This window comes from Temnothorax americanus, unplaced genomic scaffold (assembly GCF_048541705.1).
Source record: "Temnothorax americanus isolate GAGA-0224 unplaced genomic scaffold, ASM4854170v1 Scaffold32, whole genome shotgun sequence".
NCBI lineage: Eukaryota > Metazoa > Arthropoda > Insecta > Hymenoptera > Formicidae > Temnothorax > Temnothorax americanus.
In genome coordinates this window covers 826,504-850,484 of record NW_027509464.1, presented here as the reverse complement: position 1 = coordinate 850,484, position 23,981 = coordinate 826,504, and the positions used below count along the sequence as shown (strand labels likewise).

General features: G+C 43.4%; 1 protein-coding gene across 1 annotated transcript; it reads left to right on the top strand.

Moving 5' to 3' along the window:
- Positions 1-15,850: 15,850 nt before the first annotated feature.
- LOC143901159 (uncharacterized) lies at positions 15,851-23,958 on the top strand. The gene is made up of 2 exons (XM_077413193.1): positions 15,851-15,866; positions 16,417-23,958. Exons 1-2 carry the CDS (start codon positions 15,851-15,853, stop codon positions 23,679-23,681), a joined length of 7,281 nt encoding a protein of 2,426 aa, XP_077269319.1. The 3' UTR covers positions 23,682-23,958.
- The last annotated feature ends 23 nt before the right edge of the window (positions 23,959-23,981 follow it).

Sequence of the window (23,981 nt, the reverse complement as noted above, 5' to 3'; positions counted from 1 at the left end):
TTAGTTTTACCAACACACATACCAAAATATATTTAAAAAATATAATAAACAATTATATTATATAATATATTATATATATCTCTAATATATATATAATCTCTACAATATATAATATATAATATATAACATATAATATATAACATATAATATATATATATATATATATTATATATATATTATATATATATATATATATATATAATATATAATATATAATATATATAAAAATTACATTAAGTTTATGAGTAAATTTATCGGCTCGTTCGTGACTAACGGTACGCAAGTTCATTAAAAATACACACTTTATAGCAAGCAATATGAGTATGTATGCCATGAATTTCGTTTATAACCGAGAACGGCTATGAAGAGGACGCGGTTGTTTTGTAAAAACCTCGCAGCCGAGATCGCGGCTCCGTCGAGAGGACGGACACCGTGATCGGGGGATCCCGGGTCGTGGAATTTAAATGATTCCTGATAGAAAGCGTTTTCACTTCTGGTAGTGCTTGGCTCACGGTTTACTCGGCTAATATGCACAACCGCGGCACGTCATGATAATGAAATCGAGCACGCCAAGCTCGGCCACCAGCATTTCTAATTAAAAAGAATCGACGGTCTCGGAGCTTATTCCGCCGTATACACTGGTTGACTAGTCTTCGGACGCTTTAAAATTGCGGAGAAAATGGCTTCCTTAACGAGATAGAAGAGACGTTCGCTATCTCTAAAACGAATCTCTATTTCAGTGGAAACATGCTTCTCAGATCCAAATGTCAATGTAGCTGAACTTCTTACTTGTGTGCATTGCTCATGCGAGCATGCCGCGCCATACGCGAAAGTGGCAATTTACTCGGACAAGAGCAACGATATAACGGAAAATCATCGTCGGCAAACATCTATTTCCGGGATCCAAAATTATGGACTCTTTCACTTTTCCGCCTTGCATCACTCTCGAATTGTATATACACTATAGCTTGCAAACGCGCGGGCGGAAGTCCCGATGAATCTATACATTCCTGCAACATCATCCTTATCGATACCACCTCGCTGGAGCAAAACACTTTGCTCGTCATTGCGTGAAATGTCTCGTAAACATTGATCTCGGAATTTCCGTTCGGTGAGAATCTAAATGGCGCTTAAATGTGTGTTAATTATTGGATCGTAATTTCACGAAAAAAATTCCGAAGAATATTCTCCGCTCCTCACATTCCGCGCATTCACTGCTTTCGTTGTCCTCTAATCTCCGCTCCGGAAAAATAAAACATCTCCGGGTGAGATTGTCGATTACGACCGGCGAGAAATTTCCACCGGCGCGCGGCGCGGCGCGGCGGAAATCTCGAGACGCCGATCCGGCAATCGGTCGCCGTCTCGAGATCATGCTATTAGATGCCGGGGGACTTCTATGGGCTTGGTCCATGGACGACCCACTGACACAGATACCGCGCCTTTCTACGTTCTGACCGATCGCTGCATTACACCGATGTATTACTCGCGCGAGTAACGAACGTATACGAACTTGCCTGTCGGGCCCGGCGTTTCAATGGCACAGGTTCCAGCGCGCCTCGAGAAAAGTATCACCTACCTCTCGCCTCTTGTGTGCCCGCGCGACGCGCCGCGAAGGGGGACAGGAGAAGAGGGCACAGCGTCTCGTTTTTCATCGGCGGCTGGATCACGCTCGAGAAAATACATCTTGATTACGTTGCCATCGCCTGCGTCCGCGCGCGCGAGAAGGCAAGAGTTTCTTCTTGGGAACGTACGAATGAAAGTCCACACACCGACTTGTCCGTTCCTTTCCCATAGACACAGCATAGGGGGATCGTGGAAAAGTCTTCGATAGATACATCTTGGCCGTGCCTCTTTCTGGAAACGTGAAAAGGGCGTATTAATGCGAACCTAGCGAAATTATATGCGCAACGTTTTTCCGCGGGCCGCGGGGTTTCAACGAGCGCGAATAAGAATGCGCTTGAATGAGAAAATATAATAATGAAACTCATGTGCATAGAGTTTATCTGATAAACTTCGCTTATAAATTCTTTGTGCAATTATTAGAGTTAATCTGTTCTTTACAAATACTGAAATATGGACAATTTTTTAACTGCAAAAGATTAAAAGTGATTTTTTGCAAACTAAACTTCTATAAGACTAACTTTTATAAGATAATGCCATTAGAGATAATGGCTATTACATTATGTGGTTTGCTCACTCAGAAATTTGCGAAAATTACAGGTTAAGTTAAACATTCTTTTAGCAGCACTCAACAACACAAGCGCGAACGTTTACGCAATTTAAAGGCAAATCGCGCGCGATCAAAGAAAATTGTGTATTAATAATTGTCTTATGAAATTTTTTTAAAAATTATCCGTTAATTATGCGAGGATATAGAGGCAGGGGATATAGAGATTTCCTTTCTTCTCTTATTTTTTTTTCCACAGTGATTCAATTTCTTCCAATTCTTTCCTTATACTATCTTTTTGGTATATGATCCAATTAGGACGTTAACGAGCCGTCATCGTGCAAAATTTTCGAACAAAATTGGCTGTGAAAGCCTCGGAGAGGCCCGGCGAACTTGATTATTGTTCTTTTACGAGTCTAAGTACCCGCTCGATTCGCTGACCCAATTCGCAGGCCCATCGGCCATTCCTCCGCGCCGGCAATTCACCTGTACCAGGATCGGATCCGGGAATAAAGAGAGGGAGGAGAATGAGAGACGCGCTCGGCGCTACGTATATGCAAACGACCTCTTCTCCTCCCATCGGCGAAAGATGCGATTCGTCTGACCTTGGTTGTGTCGGAAACAACAATCTAGCGTCTTTAAGATATCGCTATTTCCTTCGCGTATCTCCGTACCCCCCCTTCCCGAATTTATCGAATGTACTGCGGTTCGGCCCTGCATAAGACCCACGTGCGCTCATGAAGCGCATCCAACGATGGACGGGAGGCCCGGATGTGGGCCGACTGTTCCACCAAATTCCCGATAGCCTCAGGCCCATAACGGATCGGCACACTAACTCCCTCTTCGGCTACGCTTCCTTCTCGCGCGGTAATTGCTTTATGCCAATATTTACACCTTGCCCACTCATATCGCAGCTCGCTAAAAGATTCCTCGTGTTTCCCCCCCCCCCGATGCACGAATAAACGTTTGTCATTCTCACGCAGTTCGATACGACGCGCTCTCTCCCCAGACTCTATCGTAATATTTTAACAAAAATGCTAGATCGCGGCCAGAGATCAATTCGATCGCGCCAAGATCCACGTCCGGCATGGTAATCCATGGCACGTGGACGGGACCCCGCTTTCTGCGGCAGCTTTCTCCGCGTCCAGGCGCGGTACGATGCGGAATCGAAAGCAAAATCGTTCAATTGAGATGGAGACGATTTCTCGAGCGGTGCGGGACGACAGATAATTAGCATCCGTACAACCTCGCGCGAGACTAATTCCGTGACGGTATAGAAACTCGGTCGACGATGTAAGTTGACGCGAGAATTGTGTTTATCATATATTGATCAATTTAATTAGAATTCTATTAGGATATGATTTCGTCCGGAAAGTGAAATGAAAAAAAAATTGATATTCTGTTATCTACTCGCTTTACGTCGTGTGTAATAGGAAATAGTATCGAGTTCAAAGACCCACAAAAAATCTGACATTATCCGTCAGTTGCAATCCGACGTTCCACTTCATTATACGCGTGTTTCCGTTGATTATGTGTCGTATCTAACATCTCCTGATAAGCAAAAGTATTGCGAATATCAATTTTTTTACGATCAGTATCACGGCGCGTACTCGACACTTATGCACGCGAGACGCGACCAATAAGCCGCTTCGCGTTTCCGTTCTGCGTTCCAATTCTACTCTCGCAACTCTCGATTGGATAGTTTGCGAGTTTCCGTCCATTCGTTTTTGCAATCATCTTAACGGATAGACCTAGACGCGCTATTTTATTTCCAAATTTCCGCTGAAAAATGGGGCACGCGACGATTCGACAAGTGAGTCACGAGAAGTGAAGTGACGATTTCGGAAAATGATAACAGTTCACCGAAAGGCCTAAATCATTGAACGGCGATGATCGCCGTATAGACCAATCGCGGGGTGATCTCAATATGCGAAACTTTCCAGATAAACTGGTTCCCCGCGTGCATATCAGAATTTGTCCTCGATACATCTCATTAGCTGTATACATCCTACTCGAGATACGGCGAGATATTTCCTTCTTCATTAAACGCGAAACGGAATTTTCTTGCACTGACACTCGGTCTTTTCACCGCCTGTTTTATATTAATCTGCGCACCTTCCGCGCCCGAAAGAAGATTGGAGCAATCACATCTGTCGATGTCCACCGATATATGATTGCTCCAATTGCGGTTCTACCGGTTACGAGCAATTTCGAACTTTTTTACAAAGTACTAAATTGCTCGCAATAAAGAAAGTCGATCCCGCACGGCTTTATTGACGACCGTGACTCTTGCCATTTCAGATGAAAGACCAAATGCGCATATGCATACGTTTAAAATTCTGTATTCTTTCACGTTTCGTCGCTCGGTGCCTAACCGGCCTCAGTTCCCAACGTGCGAAATTAGCGAGAGTAGGCTAGTAGGCGGAAGAAATTACCGAGTTAAGTAAACGTCCCATTAAACATTATGTTTACATGCTCGTTGACACCCGACACGCTACCGATTGTTCTAAGCGAGGAAAGTCGCCTCGGCGCGGGAATATATTTGTATCCGTTGTCTGACTACTCGCGGAATTATCTACTTGGCGTCTTAACGAAAAAAACGCGCCGGAGCTTTCGCGACGTTAGCCTTCAAGTTCATGCCATTATTTAATTTACAAATAATATAAAATTAACCGTAAATACTATTCGCAAAAGAGAGTCAGTTTTTATTTTTAGATGTATACCGCGTGAGAATCAGACCGTGCAACTTGTGAGAATATGTCGAATAAGACAGTTCACATTAAAATTCGCTTTTGCATATCATTAGTAGCAGGAAAAGGACTTTTATATACATAATATATGGTTGTTACGTGCAGATTCAGGCTACTTTTTTTTAAGAACGATAGGCCTGTGTCTAATGAAGGGAAAATTAAGATGCTGCATCATAATAATTAAGTTATATGAATGTATAGCATGATACAGATTTGTAATAATCTTAAAAAAAGTGACATCACTGATCGTTTCAGCGAGCTGGGCTCGCAATATCGACGGTGCATTCGAATTTCTGCAGTGTATATCTCCGATCACCGGTACTTCGTTTATAGTACAGTAAATTATTAACGAATCACTTAACGGCGAATTATTTCAAAGTTGGCCGGCGCAGCGCGGCGGTGCGATAGAGCGTGAATATCGCTCGAGAGCATCTCCCTCGCGCGCGCATTTCTTCAACTCCTCTTTCGTTTTCTGGCCGGTATCGTTGCCCGGTCTCTCTCGCCGTCTCCTTTTTTCATCGTTCGTCGCCACGTGAAAAATTAATTCACGGTACGTTACGTATCCAGCGCACGAACGAGTGCCGAGTGCAACGACGGAAGCGGGATTCCGTTTATGTGTATCCACTTGGAATAGGAACCTCCGAGCGAGGAGCAACAATGAAACAATGAGACAATTATGCGTTTTGAAGGAGAAAGAATAGGCGCAATTATTTTACAAGCCTAAATTATTCTGAATATCGCTATCATTTACGATCGAAAAATTGACGTACAAAGACTGAGACGTACGATATTAATTAATTGGCTTCATTAGATGAGTTTATATATAAGATAATAACCGACAAAGCTTATTTAGAATCGTTTAGTTTGAGTTTTTTTTACCGATATAGTGCAATTACGAATTTTATTTGGAATGCAGCAAAATCGGTGCCAACATTTTAACCCGTGCGATGTGTATAATAGCCAACGTAATGTTAGAAAATTATTGTAAGCCGGTTACGAGCGCGTAAAACTTCGGCCTACTTGCATGCTACCTTTTAATTTTCCCGTAATGCACGTAATACTGTTTAGAAGGTAAAACACAAATAGTCGGGGATGTGAAGATTATAGCGTATCCAACTTAGAGCCAACGGCACCTTTTACTCTCCTTTTTCCGGGCTCTTAATTCCCCTTTAAGAGAATTATGATTAAAGAGAAAATGGCTCGAGAGACGTTATCATTATTATCGACCGGACTTGTTATTGATTACTTCTGGATCGTTGGTATCGCGCAATTATATCTGCTTATATCATATCTGAATTGCGAAACCGTCAAAGTTAGAGCATAAAGTTACGAGATTATATACGAGGAAGTATTAATACCATTTACTAACAGTGTTAGTAACTTGCCATTTATCGAGTTTTTACTTGTATTTAAAAGAGAGAGGTGTGTTTGTTATATAAATAAGTACGAATATAAAAATAATCTCTCCCGCTCCACGGATGGATTAGGTACCGGCCTTGACCGGTACTTCGGTATAGGAGCTATTACACATCGGTGATTTTCACTGCTACAGAAACATCGAGTATGGCTCTGTTGCCTCCGGAAAACAATGGTTCGATATCGAGTGCGATCTCCGCGGCAAAGTTCGACCGGACGAGACGGCTCATTAATAATCCTTCGCCATCCGCGTGCACACGCGGCTTTTTTCTCTCTCCCTCGCGGCGACTCGCCAACAGCGATGGATCCTCTTAGGGAATTAGAAAGTGAATTTCCGACATTTGGGTCGTGGAGAGACCGACTCTACCAGCACAATGATTAATTTATAACCGTGATAAAAAGCCCGCGGTGTTAATAACACCGCGCGAGAGCGGCATAATGTTGCGGTATTAATTATCATTGCGATCAATTATTGCCGAGCGCATGTTTAATCGATCACCTCACCGGGGGATTATCGTTAGCATAAGCCAACAATGTATTAATAATAATGAATATTGCGGTAACATATGTTATACTTTATCTCACAAGTTGCTAATTAAATCCGAGTACTAAGTAGATAAAGGCAGTTAATATTTGTATGCAATGCAATTAAATACCTGTCTTCTAGTTATCTTCAGGAAACTTTTCTTAAAATTTATACTAAATCAAGACCTCTCAGACTGTTTGCAGTAAGGGATTATATGTGAAATATTAAAATCACTTATATAATTATACAGCAATAAATACTCGCCAGCTATGTCAGACGAAAGATTAATTAATATGCGAACAACGAAGTGAAACGTTTCCCCGTTACCTTCATGGGAAGGCGGCGGGGTCGAAACTTCTCGCTATTCTCGCACTTTCACCCTCACTCTCGAATGGACGACACTTTTACTCGAGTGTTAGGGCGAGTTTACGTTGTACGTGTCTATGCTATGTAGTCGAGGCACGATCTTAACCGCGTCGGCAAATTAATTCCATTTCATCACAACTGGTTGTCTTCATTCGTAGTTTGAAAACAAGTCCGTTTAGAAATTAAAAATTGTTTATGTCACAAATATTAAAAAGTTTTAATTTTATGAACCATTCGTTATCTCTAACTAATTGTAATGTTTCATAACATTTAGTAAAGATTAAATTCAATAAAATTCTGAGATAAATTTTGAAACTTATGCATGCTTATAAAATTGTTTAGCACTGATTGTAATGATATATAGCAAAACTCTGCGACGCGATATATAGCCACGTTCATTCGATAAAAATTTCCCGGCGCGAAAGACGGGAATGCGAAACGCTTTCACATTCGGAAAATAATATTCTAACTAATCATTATAATTTAAAGACAAGTGTCATTATTGCGTTATAAAGTTATATGTTTTAGAAAAAGTCTCAAGAAGTACATTCTTAGACAATTTTCGCAATCTTTACGGTATTACTTAATATCCTAATAAAAAACAGCAATAGAAAATGGTATGTTCTGTAACAAATTAACAATAGAGTAATAAATAACGTTTTTTTTAAGTATAGTCGCCATGAAAGGAATCTAATAGAATAATAAAAGTGTATTTTATAATAACGAGATATATTGCGTTATTTTACCTTTTAATACTGTCGAAAAGGTATAGATATTCATATAAGTTTTCATGATTTATCGAATTTTGGCATGATGTATATAGAATTACAGTTATTTTCTGATGCTCTTATGAATATACAGTTACGATGATTCATATGTCTCTCTTAAGTGTAGTTTCACCTTTTAAGAGATGTATACGAAACGGAGAAATTATTAATATAATCACTCCTTATTACAAAGCAAATAAGATACGTGACTTCTTCACTTTTTCCGTATTTACTCTCATCGAACAGACTTTTAGAAATTCGCGCGCGGATTGATTTTCTCATACAAAGTTTAGATAGATATGTTTCGAACACGCGGTGTCCGTTTTTCTTACTTCATCGCCGATATTTCGCACGCAGGTATATGACGCAAAGCATCAAGCAGTATGTACAATGATGTAAAAGGTGGTCCTTGTAACAGCAAGAACCGTATATCCGTTTGTCCGACCATTCTCTTGGCTGTCGGACACGCTGTCGGTCACGTGCGTCCGACTGCCAACTCACGTGGCAGCAGGCGTGCGTTAGAAGATAACGCGCGTGTACATGGTATCTCACAACTATGTCGCACAATATTTTAATAGCAATTTCCTGGAGACTGATTAAAACCAAAATTCCAATGAAAAAATTTGAAATCATAATTCATCTATCCATTTTTTTTTCAATCAGAATACGTCTAGTAAAAAATAATAAGTAATGATATAATATATGGTGTAGGAAAGAAAAATCGCGAGTGTTTTTAAATCTGTTAATATTATCGTTCCTTACATTTTTTGTTGAAAATTTTTAGTCAAAAAGTTTTCTAGCGCATGCCCGCTGGCACATGAGTTAGCTAGTTAGCACACGTCCGACATGGATAATACATAATGGATAGACATATCTCATGTACAGAGGATAAAATGTTTTACGCTAATCTACCGTAGCTAATGCAAGGCAATGAATCTGTATAAAAGAGATGTTGCATTTATTCTGCAATATCATTCACCGCCTCCGATCCATTGTCTCAGATTAAAATAAAAGGCAATTCAGTACTCACTGACACACAGCAGCGGAGTTGTAACACATTCGTTGATCTGTAAAATAAAAAATATAAATTATACAGCATCCAAAATAAATAATACTTTAAAATATAATTGCATTGAATTTTCTATATTTGTTTTCCCAGTAAACACTTCATGAAATTATTATATATATTTGACCAAAAATCTTCTGCTAATAAAGTACAAGCTTTTATGAAATTTCACAAGTAATCTATCTTTCAATGTGTATATAAATAATTATTACATAAATTCGAAAACAATTCGAGTATAAAGATAACGAGGGTATTCAAATCGGAACAGATTAACTTTGCGAGTAATAAATAACATGTAAACCATAATTTATTTATTATACTTTGTTGCCCGATGCCTCCCAGGCTTCCCCCTCCTTTCAGGTTTTTTCATTACACTTACATAACACTTAATCGCGAAAACAGTTAATTAAGTTCGCACGTTAGTCACGTTATGTTCGCAGAATCCAGAATACGGTAATTGCACGGCACTCCTCGTCGTTAATCGCATGCCACACGCTTTACCGTATTGTGACGGAACTACGGAAGGAAGAGTACGAATGCGGAAAAAGTATACGATCGCAGGAAGCTATATACGATTTACTCGATGTCTCACAGTTAAGCGTCACGTTAACTCAAGAAGTTTCAATGAATCACCGATGTTTCAAATGTCAATTAATGCTATACGCGTTTAACAAATATTGAAATACGAAGTTAATTACAATTGTGTAATTATTAATTGAGCACAATGGGTTCAAAAACATGCAAATGTTAAAATCACGCTATTTAATTCCTCTCAAAATGTAAAAGAAAAACAAAAAGAATAATAATATATAATAAAATTATTTTTATTTTTAACAGAAAAAATTAACGCTATTCTTTTCAAATCTTTTTTCTATTAAATTAGATTTAATAATTCTTTTTAAATAGAAGAATTAATTAATCAACACAAAATTTCATTTTAAAAAATCAAATAATTTGCATATGACAATTTAAATTTGTCATTAATAACTGATTTGTAAATATCAGTTATATCTGGTTCTGATATAATATACAGAGAATTTAAATATCAAAAGACATAATTAATCGAATATTAAAAATTAAAAATTAATATCACCTGAGCTCTCTATGAAAATCAATAACAAATAAATATTTAATATTTAAGAATTGTAAATTATGTGAAAGTGAATATGTAATAAATTAATTAAATAATCATTAGCCTCAGAGATAAGAAAATGATAGTTCGAAATAAAGTATAGTGTATCATATGCAACCGATGAAAGATCTCTCTTAAGGTTGAAACGTGTTTAGCGCGGGGTCTTTTCCAGAGCTATTCTCTCATTTAAGCATATATATATGCAGTATCGATCGATTGCTTCAGAATTCTGTTTTAGTATTACAATTCAAATTAGCAATTGTGTCGCAAATTTCAATGGCGTTGTGACATAAATGTCACTGAATAAACAGGATAAGTGATTGCTCCGTTAAATGAATTCCGAACAGAAATAAAAATGATACTAGTATGAACCTAAAGAATCTATTATACATATACAAACATACACCATATGTGATAAATATTAATTCATGCGTCTCTCCCATGTATCTTTCTTGATATTACGTATTGATACTACTACACTATTAAACATATAGAATTTAAAAAACGATAGAAATGGAATAGTGAACTAGATGTCGTCGACATTGCACGCTGCACATCATCATCGGATCGTTTCAGAGACATGAAAGAAGATCTATCGGCTTCGATGAAGCAGATACGAAATGGAGTAACAAGCAATACCGTTACTAGCAGTCGTTGCAGAAGCCGCCACCGCCTTTTGCCTTTGTTTCTAACATCATTTTTGCGATGGCGGGATGATAGCTGGGTATCGATGTATATTCTCTTTTTTCATTGATCAAGAATCAAGAGATATGCAATCGCGTCATAGAAATTTAGAATCTTCAGACATAGAAATGAGAATTAGAGAAATAAAGATATTATCTCTTTTTCTCAGAAAACAAATATACCGAAAAAACACTTTAATTTTTCTGAACGCTATAACTTTTTAATAATTACAGTTTGTAAAATAATTATAAAGAACGAAAAGATATACTTTTCTTAAATAAATAGATCGCATCTTTTCCTATTTCATTTTAGACGAAACACGGTTTTACTAAATAAAATAAATAATCTGTGCGGTATGTAAATGACACGTGAATAATGTACCTCTCTTTTCTCGCCCGTCGGTTTACTTTCTTTTACGCTCGCACGAGCGCGACCCATGTTAGCCATGTCAAGAGACATTTATACGATGTGAAAGAGCAAGAAAGACGTCGGATATTGCGGAAGCAACTTGTCATTTTCCGGTTGGTTGACTGGACATAGCTACCCGATGGATATTGAACTCACGAATCTCACCGTGGACTTGTCGCTTAAACGACAAGTAAACGCGACGTTACGCATGACAGGGGATTTTAACGAATAACAACGAATACCGAACCAGTATTTATACTACGCAAATTCTTCTGCAAGTTTCTTCCGGAGGACGCCGACTTTTCTCTCTCTCCCGCGGTAATTTGATCGTTCCAGCAAAAGCGTAAGAAGCGTCACGCGTATAAAATAGTTCCATAAGAAATATTAGCGTTTATTACAGCGGGAACATTTTTAACCTGTCTAAAATGCATCGCTCTAAACGTACACGTGCACCCGCGAAAATCGCCGTTGGCGTGTGGCCAAAGTGATAATTTAAGGAATTCGTATCTGCGCGAGACCGTATCCGTTGGTGCCACCGGTTACCGGTTCCCACGATCCGCGAACGCTTTCTCTCTCGAACCCGTTCCGTGGCGCCTGAAGCGCGAGATTTTATGTTGCTTACGCGATTTAGCGTGGAGGATCGATACGTTCTCAATTAACGCGTGACAATAGCGCCGGCAGAGTTGTGGATCGTTTGAAACGTCTTCTCTGTGAAAATTTCGCGAAGATATATTGCGCACACGGCTTTGGAGCAACTGGGTTTCCAATCGCATGCTTACACCAAGAAGCAAATCGTCCCTTTGTGAAATTCGAGTCCTCGGCACTTTTTGCGAATGCAATTAAATGCAATTAAGTGATAGAAGATGAACGAAAGTATATAACCGACGCGGAACGTCGCAGGTATTGCCCGGGTCGGTATTGCAAGAAATCATTGAGCAAGCGAAAGTAATCATCATTATTCTCGGTTTACCACATGTATCTACGCGCGTCTCGACTCAAAGCAAACACATTCCGGAGTGGCCGCGTCGACTATTACACGGCCAGTTAACTCGTTGCTCGCAACGTGAGAAATTAATTCATAGCTGCCGCCGCGCCGCGGCAAAATCAGATTTCGACAAATTGCGTGGGTCCGTTTGCTTCCTCATCGTACATTGTTCTCTCTTTTTGGGAAGGGGCTTTCACCGGAAAACGTGACGACGACGTTAATGTGATTCGTCATTGTCTGATGTAAGCATCGCGAAATTAAACACGCAAATTCAAAAAATTTTAATAAAAATAAGCATAAAGAATCTTTATCTAACTTGGAATCAAGAATCTCAATTGCTTATCTTCGCTAAATGTTTTAAGAGATATATCTTCATTAGTCTCTGTTTGTATCTCTTTATCGTCTTGCGTATTTATAGTATTGTTCTGGCTAGGTGTATGGTCCGTAATGTATGATGTCGCCCACTATTGAAAGTGAGATTAAAATCGTGTCTTGCATTGGTCGACGACTGCGTTACCTTGATATCCGCGTCGCTCTCACGCACGATACTTAAAACTTACGACACGTATTGTCAGGGTTAACGTGGACATCCATCGAATGAACAGGTTCGCTAAATACACCATAATTTCTTCATTATTTTGGATAATGAAATAATTTCGTAACAATATAAAAGTAATCCAATCAAAATTGTTAATTCAAAATACGCTTGAATTGCGTAAGTAAAGGCGCAATTTTTAAAGTTATAATCTCTAAAAAGTGGTAAGATCGAATGCATTTATAGATTTGCAACGCTCTTTTTTTATTGCGGAATGTTGATGACCCTATCCATCATTGTGGAATCTCGTTGGCGCAACACACCACTTGTCGTCGCCGTTAAACGCCACCGAGATTGGCCGGGACCAATCATCGTTCTTACGGCGAGAAAAAATCTTTCGGGGCATTAGCCGCGAGTCGTATATAGCGCGACATGAATGGACGAATTGTTCTTACGAAACGAGCGTAATCCTTCGGAGGATTTCTCCCCGCTCGCGTATCGTACAAGAAAACGAGCTCAAGGTAGCCGTCGCCTATGCAACCGCGATTATGCAGCTGCGTACGTGGAAGTCGATCGTCAGGTGTGGGCCCCGCGTATCTCCTTACCGACTTACAAACGCGAGTTAAACGCGCCTTCGAATAAGTACCGCGCGCACTGAAGCTGTAACTTAACGATATCGTGCGAGCGCGGGAAACTATGCGGGGAAAATTATGCGTGAAACACCATGCAACTCGAAAGTAGCAGAAATGGTTCGTCGACACGTCATGTCACACTGCCATCCGGAACGTTTTTTCGCAATCTTATTCAACGTTCGCTCACAGTTCTGCTACGTACCAATCCTGTTACGTAGCGTGTTACAGGCTTCGTTAAGGAATGTGTTTATATAAAAAGATAAATTTATACAATTTTGTTCGAAATCTTATCCCAGACTTAATATGCATGATGAGCTGACGCGGCAGATTATTGGCGTAATCGCGACGACGTCGGTGCATTTCATAACGCAATTCAAGCCGCATTGAAATAACGTGATGCACGAGGTGCACGATGTCGAACACGAATTCTCTCTCCCACGTACGTCAGCGCGCGACCGCGATCGTTACCGATTGTTGGGTAACATGACGCGACGACCGGTTTGTCGGGGGCCGCAAAACGGCTCGGCTGACTGGAGGCCAGACGCCAGGGAAAGAAGGGCGACGCGCGAAGTCGACCAGCTGACCCAATGTGTCCGGGGGACAAGTATGACCTCGGTACGTCGGTCCCGATTGCCACGATACCGAGAAATGCCCGTCGTCGAATAAACCGGATGTCACCTGCCCCGGTCAGCTCCGCGAGTTCAACGTCACTGGATCATTGGGTAATGGTCGCGATGTATGGGCTCGACATTCTCAAAAGTGGAAATGTTTCCCTGACAAATGTTTCCAAACGATTGTACACTACAAAAGAGTGTTCAAGAATAACGCACGATGTATTAAATTTGTTGTTGTTGACTGTTTTTTGCGTGCATCAACCTGTTGCCACAATCATATATCATATATGCTGTAATACGGAAAGGTGCTCATAGCTATATCTATCGACATGCAGCGTGTGCAGGCCACGTGCACACGCAAGTGCACAGGCGCTCACGTGCACACGGGAAGAAAACGACGTAGAGAAAAGGAGTCGGTCAGATAACTGTACGCCCCGGCCTCCGGACGACATCTTCAGTGTCATCGGCGTCTGGAGTTCTCTCTATGCCCATTCCCATAGGTGCATGCAGACCTCTCTAGACACGACATTTGCCTTCGCTTTTTTTCCTGTTTGTCTCTTCTCGGTTTTTTCCCCCTTGAATTGCGAATAAACGCGCAATTGAGCCTTTGAGATCCCCGAAAAAACCTTATGAATACTTGAAACTTTCATATCTGTGTTTTTACGTATCGAAAGGGAAGTTGCTATAAAAAAATTTCTGCGAATGTGAAAAAATCAATATGATGACATCCGTATGACGCATAGCAATTATTTCGCGAGGAACTATGACGATGACCAAATGAAGCTCCTACTATCATGTGACATCCTTCAATAATTTCCTTTCACCACCCACGCTTCCTCTGCCGAACGCATCAAAGCGACCTTGTGTCTCGCTCACATATGCAAATTAGGTATATTAAATTAATTAGTTAAAAACATGCGCGTTAAAAAAATGTTTCTTTTCTTTTCTTGCAGATGGACTTTTATCGAATAATGTTAGAGCTTCCAGGATAGAAAGAGATCTAGAGGGTAAGTCTCTTCGTAAATGTTTACGTAACGTGTCTAACAAATGTATGCTAGTCGTGACACATTTACGACACCTGAATCACACCGATACACGCAGACAAGGATTGCACTCAAAATTAAGCTTTTCCTCGAATATTTATTTTTTGTAGTTTAGATTTAACGCTCCTGTGCGTTAAAGTTTGAGTGCAAATCTGTAACATCAAATGGTCTTTCCGCTTTGTTCTTTGTCTCTGCTCTCTAACTTATCTCTTCTCGCGATACATCATTTTGCGTATCTCAATTATCCATGTGCGTGTTGACGCGAGGTGCGGCCGTGTAAATACATTTCTCAAGCGGGTAATACATTTTCCTGTCGCCGAGTTGACTACAATATGTATGTGTCATCTCTGTTTCGGTGGTATCTGGCTTTAAGGTTTGTCATACGATTGATTGCGAGATGTTCCTCCCCAGGCCATGAAAATTCATCATGCTGCGCGGAAAGCTTTTTAGACATTTTAAGCACTGTTTTAAAAATTAAAAATAATGAAGTAACAATAAATTAAAATAAAAAAAAACTATTTTATATTTGAATATATTATTTTAAATATTTTCATTTTCTTTTTTTATAGCAAATACCGCTCAATGTGTGTGATCTTAGAATTTTCAGGACCTAGGGGTTGTACATAAGCAACTTAACTAATATCTTAAGTAACTAAGCAACTTATTAGCTAAATATCTTTCTCTCTTTTTTCTCGTACGCATGCCTAGTTTTTCTCATTCTCTAGGAACAGCATTTTTTTTCCGAGAAGTAGGGTAACGATGCAAATTAAGCGGGGTACCGCGGATAGCGTTGCAACAAGTTTCCTAGGCTACGAAAGAAGAAGGCTCGTCTATTAAGATCGTCTGTCTCTTTTTTTCTGTTTCTGTTACTGCTCCCGTCTGCTCCCCGCCTTCAACTCTTCTCAACAACGGATGCCGTCTGCCTCCAACGTCCGTCCGCCACTCCGTCTCTCCGACGACCTACATTACGATAACAAAAAAAAAATAAAATAAAAATGAAAATATTACGACGCGAACCGTCATCGACCACCGACGCAAACGAACGACGCTGACGTATATACTCGGTACGACGATTATGACACGGACGGGCTTGTAAACGTGAAACGCGACTGAACGAATCGAATTCGATGCACACATTTACGCTTGATTCCAACTCAATCACATTTCGATAACTTCGATGTCCCGTTTTGTTAATGTAATCGCTTCTCCCTCATTTCTTCGTTTGTTCGTTTCCGACGATTCTATTGACAAATCATCGACGCGACGTGTTTCTGTGCCGTTATAACGTTACTCGTCGTACATTGCTTTCGGACTTGGCTACTTAGGAGTGACCACGGTCCTCTTGGTACCGGCACGTCCTGGAAAGTCCGTATCACCTGTTGGAATATTGACAAAAACGGCACGAACGTTCGTGCAAGATGGTGCGAGTACAGAATTCGCCACTCAGGTTCTGGGCACGACATTGGATAACGGTCGCCTCTACGCGAGAATTCTATCTACGTCCAGCAGAGTGTTCTATGATAGAGAATCGGCGCCGGATCCGTCGAGTCCCTACATCGTTTACCCGTCGAGGGCGCCGGAAAATGATTGGCGGCTTCGAGTGGCCCTTGACAACGCGCCAATCAGAGCTATCGAAGAGATCGAAGTGCTGAGTGGCGACATTGACGCAGAAAAGAAAAAGGAAACCGGGAATACCTCGAAACTGGACGAACTGTCCAAGGAAAATGACATATTCAATAAAAGAGAGCTGAACGTGGACACGCAGAGATTTAAACCGGCGAAAGTTCGACCAGCCGATAATCTGCCCACTTACACCGTCAAACACGAATACGTGTCGAATAACTTTGATTCGCTCGACGATGCGCAGTCGAAGACCTTCAAGCCGCGAGTGCCGAAGATCTTTAAACCGCAGGTGAAAACTCCGCCGCCGAGGAAGCTGGATATAAAGCCTCTTGCCACGGTGACCTACCACGGCTTTGCGGATTTCACGACCACGGTCGGCGACACCGTCATCGTTTTTTCACCGAGCACGTCGCCGGCGCCCATGGGACGTCCCGCCACCACGATCAAAGGCGACGCCACGCTTCGTCCGGATGACGGTGTCGCGGTATCGAAGATCCGGCCTACCAACGTGATGGAACATGCGAGAACCGATCGGCCTTACGAGGGTGATCGGAAGCACGGCTCGGACGATCAGTTTCTGAGCGCCATCAATCGCGGCAACATTCAGCCGAGCGTCACCGAGGAAATCGATGCCGAATCGTCCAAGAGATCCACGGAACCACTGCTGCTGGTGCCCGATGTCGAGACGGGATCGTTGAAGCCGACGGGTCTTCTGAAAGTCGTCGATTCCACTACCTCGTCGGACGGTACCACGACTCATTATAAGAGCCATATTTATGGCACGTATATTGGCACGAATTATGCGCAAATCATTCACACATCTTCGAACGTGTACTTCTTCCCGGATGATGCCACCGCAACGTACGGTGATGACACAACCGTGGATTACGGTACGACCGAAACGGAATCCGACGATCAGGATACTACGGTCGAATTGCCTTCTACCACGCCGACGACCATCACGACCAGCGAAGACGAGATGAATGAACTGACTACGCCGTTGAGAGGCACGACCGATAGTGTCTTAACGACATTGAAGGACATCTTAGAAAGCGCGAGAAGAGTATTGGGAACGACCGAATCGGTGCTACCGACTTTAGACGATGAAATTCCTAACGACATCGTGCCAGGAGATCCTCAGGGTCGTAGTATCAAAGGCGGATCTTCTCAAAATAATCTTCGACCCGGACTTAAGCACGGATCTGGTTCAGACGCGGAAGAGAAAACGACATTAACTACTAAATTATTACCGTCCACCGTCTACAAGACATTCACGTACTTCACAACTTTCTTCATTCCGGGCGACAGCGATCAGACTACGACTTCAATACGTTCTCGGGAGGTGGTCTCTTCCGAGGTAACTTTTTTGACAGAATTAATTCGACCTACCTCGACCAAAAATTTGATTCGTTCTACTACTTCTTTGCCGTCAGGCACAAGGCACCGAACACCGAGCCTGCCTGATGAAATCGAAGAAGAGCAAACTACTAAACAAGATGAGGAGATAGAGCTTATTTTCAAGACCCTATATACGACGTATACATATTTAACGACGTTCTTCCAAGAAAATACATCTAGCGTGTCTAGTCGGCAAGTTGTTGAAACTAACGTTATCACGCAGACTGTTGGGCCAAACGGTGTTTCCGCTGTCGTCGCCAGTCTCTTCGGAAAAGATAAATCCGGTCTAATATCGCCAACGACGATATCGCAAAATATCTTGCCGTCGGTAATAACGAACGCTCGTACTCCTGAAGAGTTTAACAAAGGCACCGAGCCTGACGAGACGACGGAAGGAGGTCTAACTACTTTTCAGCAACAGGATACCACAGTAAACGAGAACGTTCCAACGGAATCCATTACGACTGTTGATGATTACGAGACGTCCGATGGATGGACCACCGATTTAGAACCGAGCCCCACTCCAGCTATGGCGAGCGCAGCGGTAAAGGAACAGGTGAAGACGTATTATACGACGTACACGTACTTTACCACTATTTTTGTGGACGACGAGACAGAAATCGAGACGCGAACCGAAGTCTTCACTAACGTCGTTACGGAGACTATAACACCAACCAAGGTTCAATCGGCTCCGCAGAAAACGGCTCGGCCAACGTCACCGAGATCTGAACCGGCCGAAAATAAGCCTGCACCTCCGCCAGAAATTTTAGCTTATCTAGAAGCTCTTCAACGTCAGAAATCGCAAGAAGAGGCACTTTTATTAGCCAAAAAAGTCCAGCAAGCTAACACCGATCAAGTAACGCGTCCTGACGAAACTACTGAAAGCAATACCGAGACTACGACAGAGGTGCCTACCACCTTGGAGGATCGGCCCACCACTGAGCGTCTGTTCCGCAACTTCCAAGTAGGCGCACAAGTAACGCCCAATCCTCCGACCGACGTAGAAGTTCTGGGCTCCATGATCACGGACGTCGTGTCCTCTTCCAGCTCTGGTGGTGGCACTGTTTTAGACGTGGACAAGAGAAACATCGTTCCTGAGGATCAGGAATTGTCGGAGTCTAATAACCATGAGGTAGAGCCCGCACCGACGTTGCTTCTGCAGACCAGTTACACGACTTTCACGTACTTCACGACAATGTACAAGGGCGACCAGACGAATGTCGCCAGTCGTTTGGAAACAGTTACGAATGTCGTCACGGAAACTTTGAGGCCATCCCTCGTGGTGCCGGTTCCAACCAGCACACTGCCGGTAACATATTTCACGACCTTTACATATTGGACGACGTTCTACAAGGGTGGTGATACCATAACCACTAGTCGCGAGGAGACAGTCAGCAACGTTGTCACCTCGGGCGTCTCGCCCACACCTACAGTGGAGCTCGGCGTGATAATGACTTACATGCCGACTGTAAATTCGCCATCGGAGGACGAATCAGCTAACGAAGAGGAGTCCAAGATCACGGCTGATAACGAAGTGACACCTCTGGGCAACGGTGCGCCTGAAAAATCTATCACGAACGAACCGATTGCAACCAAACCTGATAACCAGAGCGCCGTGAACGCTTCGTCAATTTCGCCCGAACCCACGACCTTCTACACTACATTCACTTACTTCACTACATCTTACGTCGGAAATAAGACGATCTTGAACAGTAGATTGGAGACAGTAACTAGCGTATCGATACCAGACATTGCGACGCAACAGGCGACTGGCCGCGCGATCGGTGGACCTGTGTATCCGTCGATTCAGACAATAAATACTGACGAGAAAACCGTGAAACCGTCTAAGGTGGCCGATTCGTTGAAAACGGGCTTGATTTCGACGATACGTTCGAGCGAAGTACACCAAGATACCACGACTCACTACATGACAGATGTATACGGTACTTACATAGATGGATATTACGCTCGAGTGGTGAAGAGCTCGACGAGGCTAGAAACTCCGCCGTTATCTTCTTCGTCGATAGCCACGCCAGTTCTTCCTACGGGAGTTCTATCTTTGAATAAAGGAAGCGTGGTAGATGCCGACGAAGTCACCACCGTTTACTTTACGACTAAGCAAATCGGCACGCTTTTCGAGGGTACCTACGCTAAGGTGATCGAAAGTACGTCAAGCACGAAGATAGACGAGGAAAGAAAAGCGAGTATTCCGCCGACTCAGGGTCACCGAACTGGCCTCGTACGCTTGATTCAAGGCCAGATGGAGAATAACGGTACCACCACGTTTTATCAATCAAAAGTGATTGGCACGAGCATCGAGGGAAGATATGCTCAGATTATCGAAAGTACTTCTAGCTTCTTTGTACCGAGTTCCACGGCGAACATCGCGCCGACTTCCACGCTACCTCCGAGTCAATCGACAGGTATTCCGGGAGTATCACCTTCGCCCGCCGTTATTCAATCCTCTTTATCTGAAGAACACACAGATTCTGCTGATCAAGACGAGGATTCCGGTCAGGATGAGGAAGATGATGAGGAGGGCGAGGAAGACGATGACGGACAAAGTTCTAAAAAGAAATCACGATTGACATTCTCCACGAGAAAGAGAACTTTCACACCTGTGATAAGGCCGTTCGCCTCCAGGAACAGACCGACCTTCAATCCGAAACGCAAAGGCGCGCAAGCCGCGACGACTATTACCAGAACGGACATAACTCCGACAATAACTGCCACTTTGGCCGGTAAGGGCAACAGGTTCGCATCATCGCGGGGTCGCGTCACATCGCCAATCGGCCCGTACTCTTCGACGTTATCTCCGTCAGGTTCTTCCAGAAGATTTTCAGGCAGACGCGGAACCGCCACTACTACTTCGAGCTCGGCATTTCCAGCGGGCAGTACCCGAGGCAGAGTACAACCCAGAATAACCCCGTCGTCCGTGTTTCAAAGCAATCGACGCGGTCCCACGTCGGTGAGAGGATCCTCCTCCAGAGTTGCAACTCGCGCTTCGAGTTCCGCGTTTCCCGGTGCCTCGTCGAGATACCGTTCAGGTATTCGACCGTCGTCGACGTTACTGAGAGGGCAACCTACTGTCAAACACGACGATCAAGAGAACGACGCGAATGAATTCACCACGACCACGCTCGTAACGGATGAGACGCCGTTTACAGAAGACTTCGAAGGTGAAACCGTTACCACTCCTCTGCAAACTACGACAGAATCATCTAGAAGATCGACGAATCCGCTCCTGAGATTCCGCAGACCTATTAATTTAAACAGCAACGGCAGAACGGTAACTACCGCAAGACCACCGACGACTACAACTCCGAGACGATCGGGAAATTTAAATAGGCCAAGCGCGCCAACAGTTCCTAGAATAACCAATGGACGAACGAATACCAGAGCAACTCCTCCGGTATCTACGAGAACGCGACCGAGTAATACAGGTTTGTTCCCACCACGTGGATTTCTCGGCAGAAAGCAAGAAGTAGCTACCGAAGAGCCAACCGAAGCGAATGAGGGACAAACCGAAGGTAACGAAGGTTTCGAGGACGAGCCGGTTGAAGAAATATCGGACAACGATTACGAAGGATCGGAACATGAAGACAGAAGATCTAACGCGAATGTGAATCGTCGTTCTGGAAAAGCTGCTGGACCTGTCGTACAAATTAGACCTTTCGGAGCTAGAACAAGAAGAGTTCGTCGTCAGGCTAGCCAGTTGAGGGCATACAGCAGCCGTTTTCGTAGACCCGCTCAGTCCTCTTCTGCAAAAGCGGAAGAGAGATCTGATTCATTTGACGTCGCAGCTAATAAAGAAGACACTATAAAAGTAGCAAAACCTACCGCTCGTTATAATAATCGCGCGCGAAGTTTAACGTCTCTACAACCGCAGAAGACATCTAACAGTCCCGACCAAACAGCGGAAACGTCGGAGTTATCGAATCAGCAGAGTAAACCCAGAACTAGATCAAAGCAGCCTAATGGAAATAGAAATGGATCTGTTAGAATAAAACCATCACCGGCCTCGAATAATGGAAGACAGTTTACATTAAGGGAAAAAGACTCATCTTTGAACAGATCAGCGTACAAGAGGCCAACTACCGGTCCGAGAACGAACGGTAGATCTACAAGTAAACCTGAAAACGGAAGAGTGAGGCCACCGAGACTCCGAAATGAATCTTCTAAATCAACGGGGTCAACGAATTCTCGAAGAGTATCGTCGTCTCGCTCAAGATCGACGAACGGAAGAAACGGAAACAACAGGAGGGTTTCTACAAGAGGTAGAGGATCTTACGAGGACATTCGGGAAGCGCCTACCGTATATCCGAACTACGACGGCACCATAACTGTGACGCATTATGTACCGACAGAGGTAACAATTCCTGTGGTGAACAACGGCGTCACGGAACATCGAAATATTGTAACGGCACAACCTAGCACTGAAGTCCTCGGGCCCTCTCAGTATAGCACGGTAACAGTTGGAGACGGAAAGCCGCTCGTGGTGATCGTTAGCGAAGTAACGGGTACCAATGTTCAAGGCCAGGCCGAGGTTACACGATTCTTGCTGCACGAGACACCCACCACTCGTATCTCGCACACCCTCACGAGCCTCGGTGGCCGTCGCGTCTCTCAATCGGTTATTATACCCACGACGGTATACTCCGTGGAGAACATAGTTTCTACGGTACAGCCTTCCTTGCCCGGCAACGCTCCCCTCGCCAATATTCTTCTCTCGCAATTACTTCTGGGTCAATTAGGTCAACCGAATCCTCTGTTACAAACCCAAGCTACACCCACCACGCAGTATAACACACGCACCACCTCCTACGTCACTACAATAACGAAACATCAGAGCACTATCATTCCCCTCACCTTTCGCGGAAAGGAGATTCTGACGACTTTGGTCGATTCCTCGACCGACGTCGTTACCGCGACGGAATTCATCACGGACACCGTCGTGGTGACCCCAACGGTCGCGATACCGGCGGCCAACATAAATTCCCTCCTGTTGTTGCTGCAACAACCGCAGACGCAACCGCAGAACTCCAATCCATTGCTGGATCCTCTGTTCGCGGCTGCTCCGTTCACGCAGAGTAACACCTTACCGGGCGAAGTTGAGAGAAGACATCAGCCGGCCGATTCCGACTACAGGCACGACAGCTACGAGTATGACGAGGAGGACGACGTGGAAGACTATCAGAAGTCATCCAGGCCACGCGGGCGCGGTAAATCAAACGACAAGAAGAAGGAGACCAAGGCCTCCGCAGCCAAGTCAAAAGCTGAATCTAGCGTGGTGACGCTCTACGTTTCCGGCCGCAGACCCGGGGAATTCAGCACTGTTCTGAGTACCGTGAAAATCGACGATTCCGCCACCGCGTCCAGAAGACGAAGAGACGCTTCGGAAGGAGCGGTCGAGGTCCGACCTTCCGTACCGCCGTCGTTGCACGCCGGACCGGTAGCCGTTGCCATTCTGGCGGGAAGCGAAGATATCGACTCACACGCACCAACACAAAGTCTCGAGAGCGTAGTGGGTGACGTCGGACGGCACATTTCCACGTCCATCTATACCTAATCTTATCCCCTCTCTGTTATACAAAAATCCCTCCCCGCGCTCCTCACCCTCTTTTCTCTCTCTTTCGTCCTTATATTATAAGTCCATAATTTTATTAAAACCCACTTAAAATCGCCCCAGAGGCTAACCGCCTTTCCCAAATCTCTTTCATCCGGAGAGCGTCGGTCCAGCTTCTTCGGGCACGTCGTAGTGGGGAAAAAAACGAGCAACGTCGATGAAAATCAAAGTTGCTGCGTATGTAATATAGACAATCCCGAGAGACTGCCGGAATCCCTTTCCTTGAAATTGTATAAAGGAAGG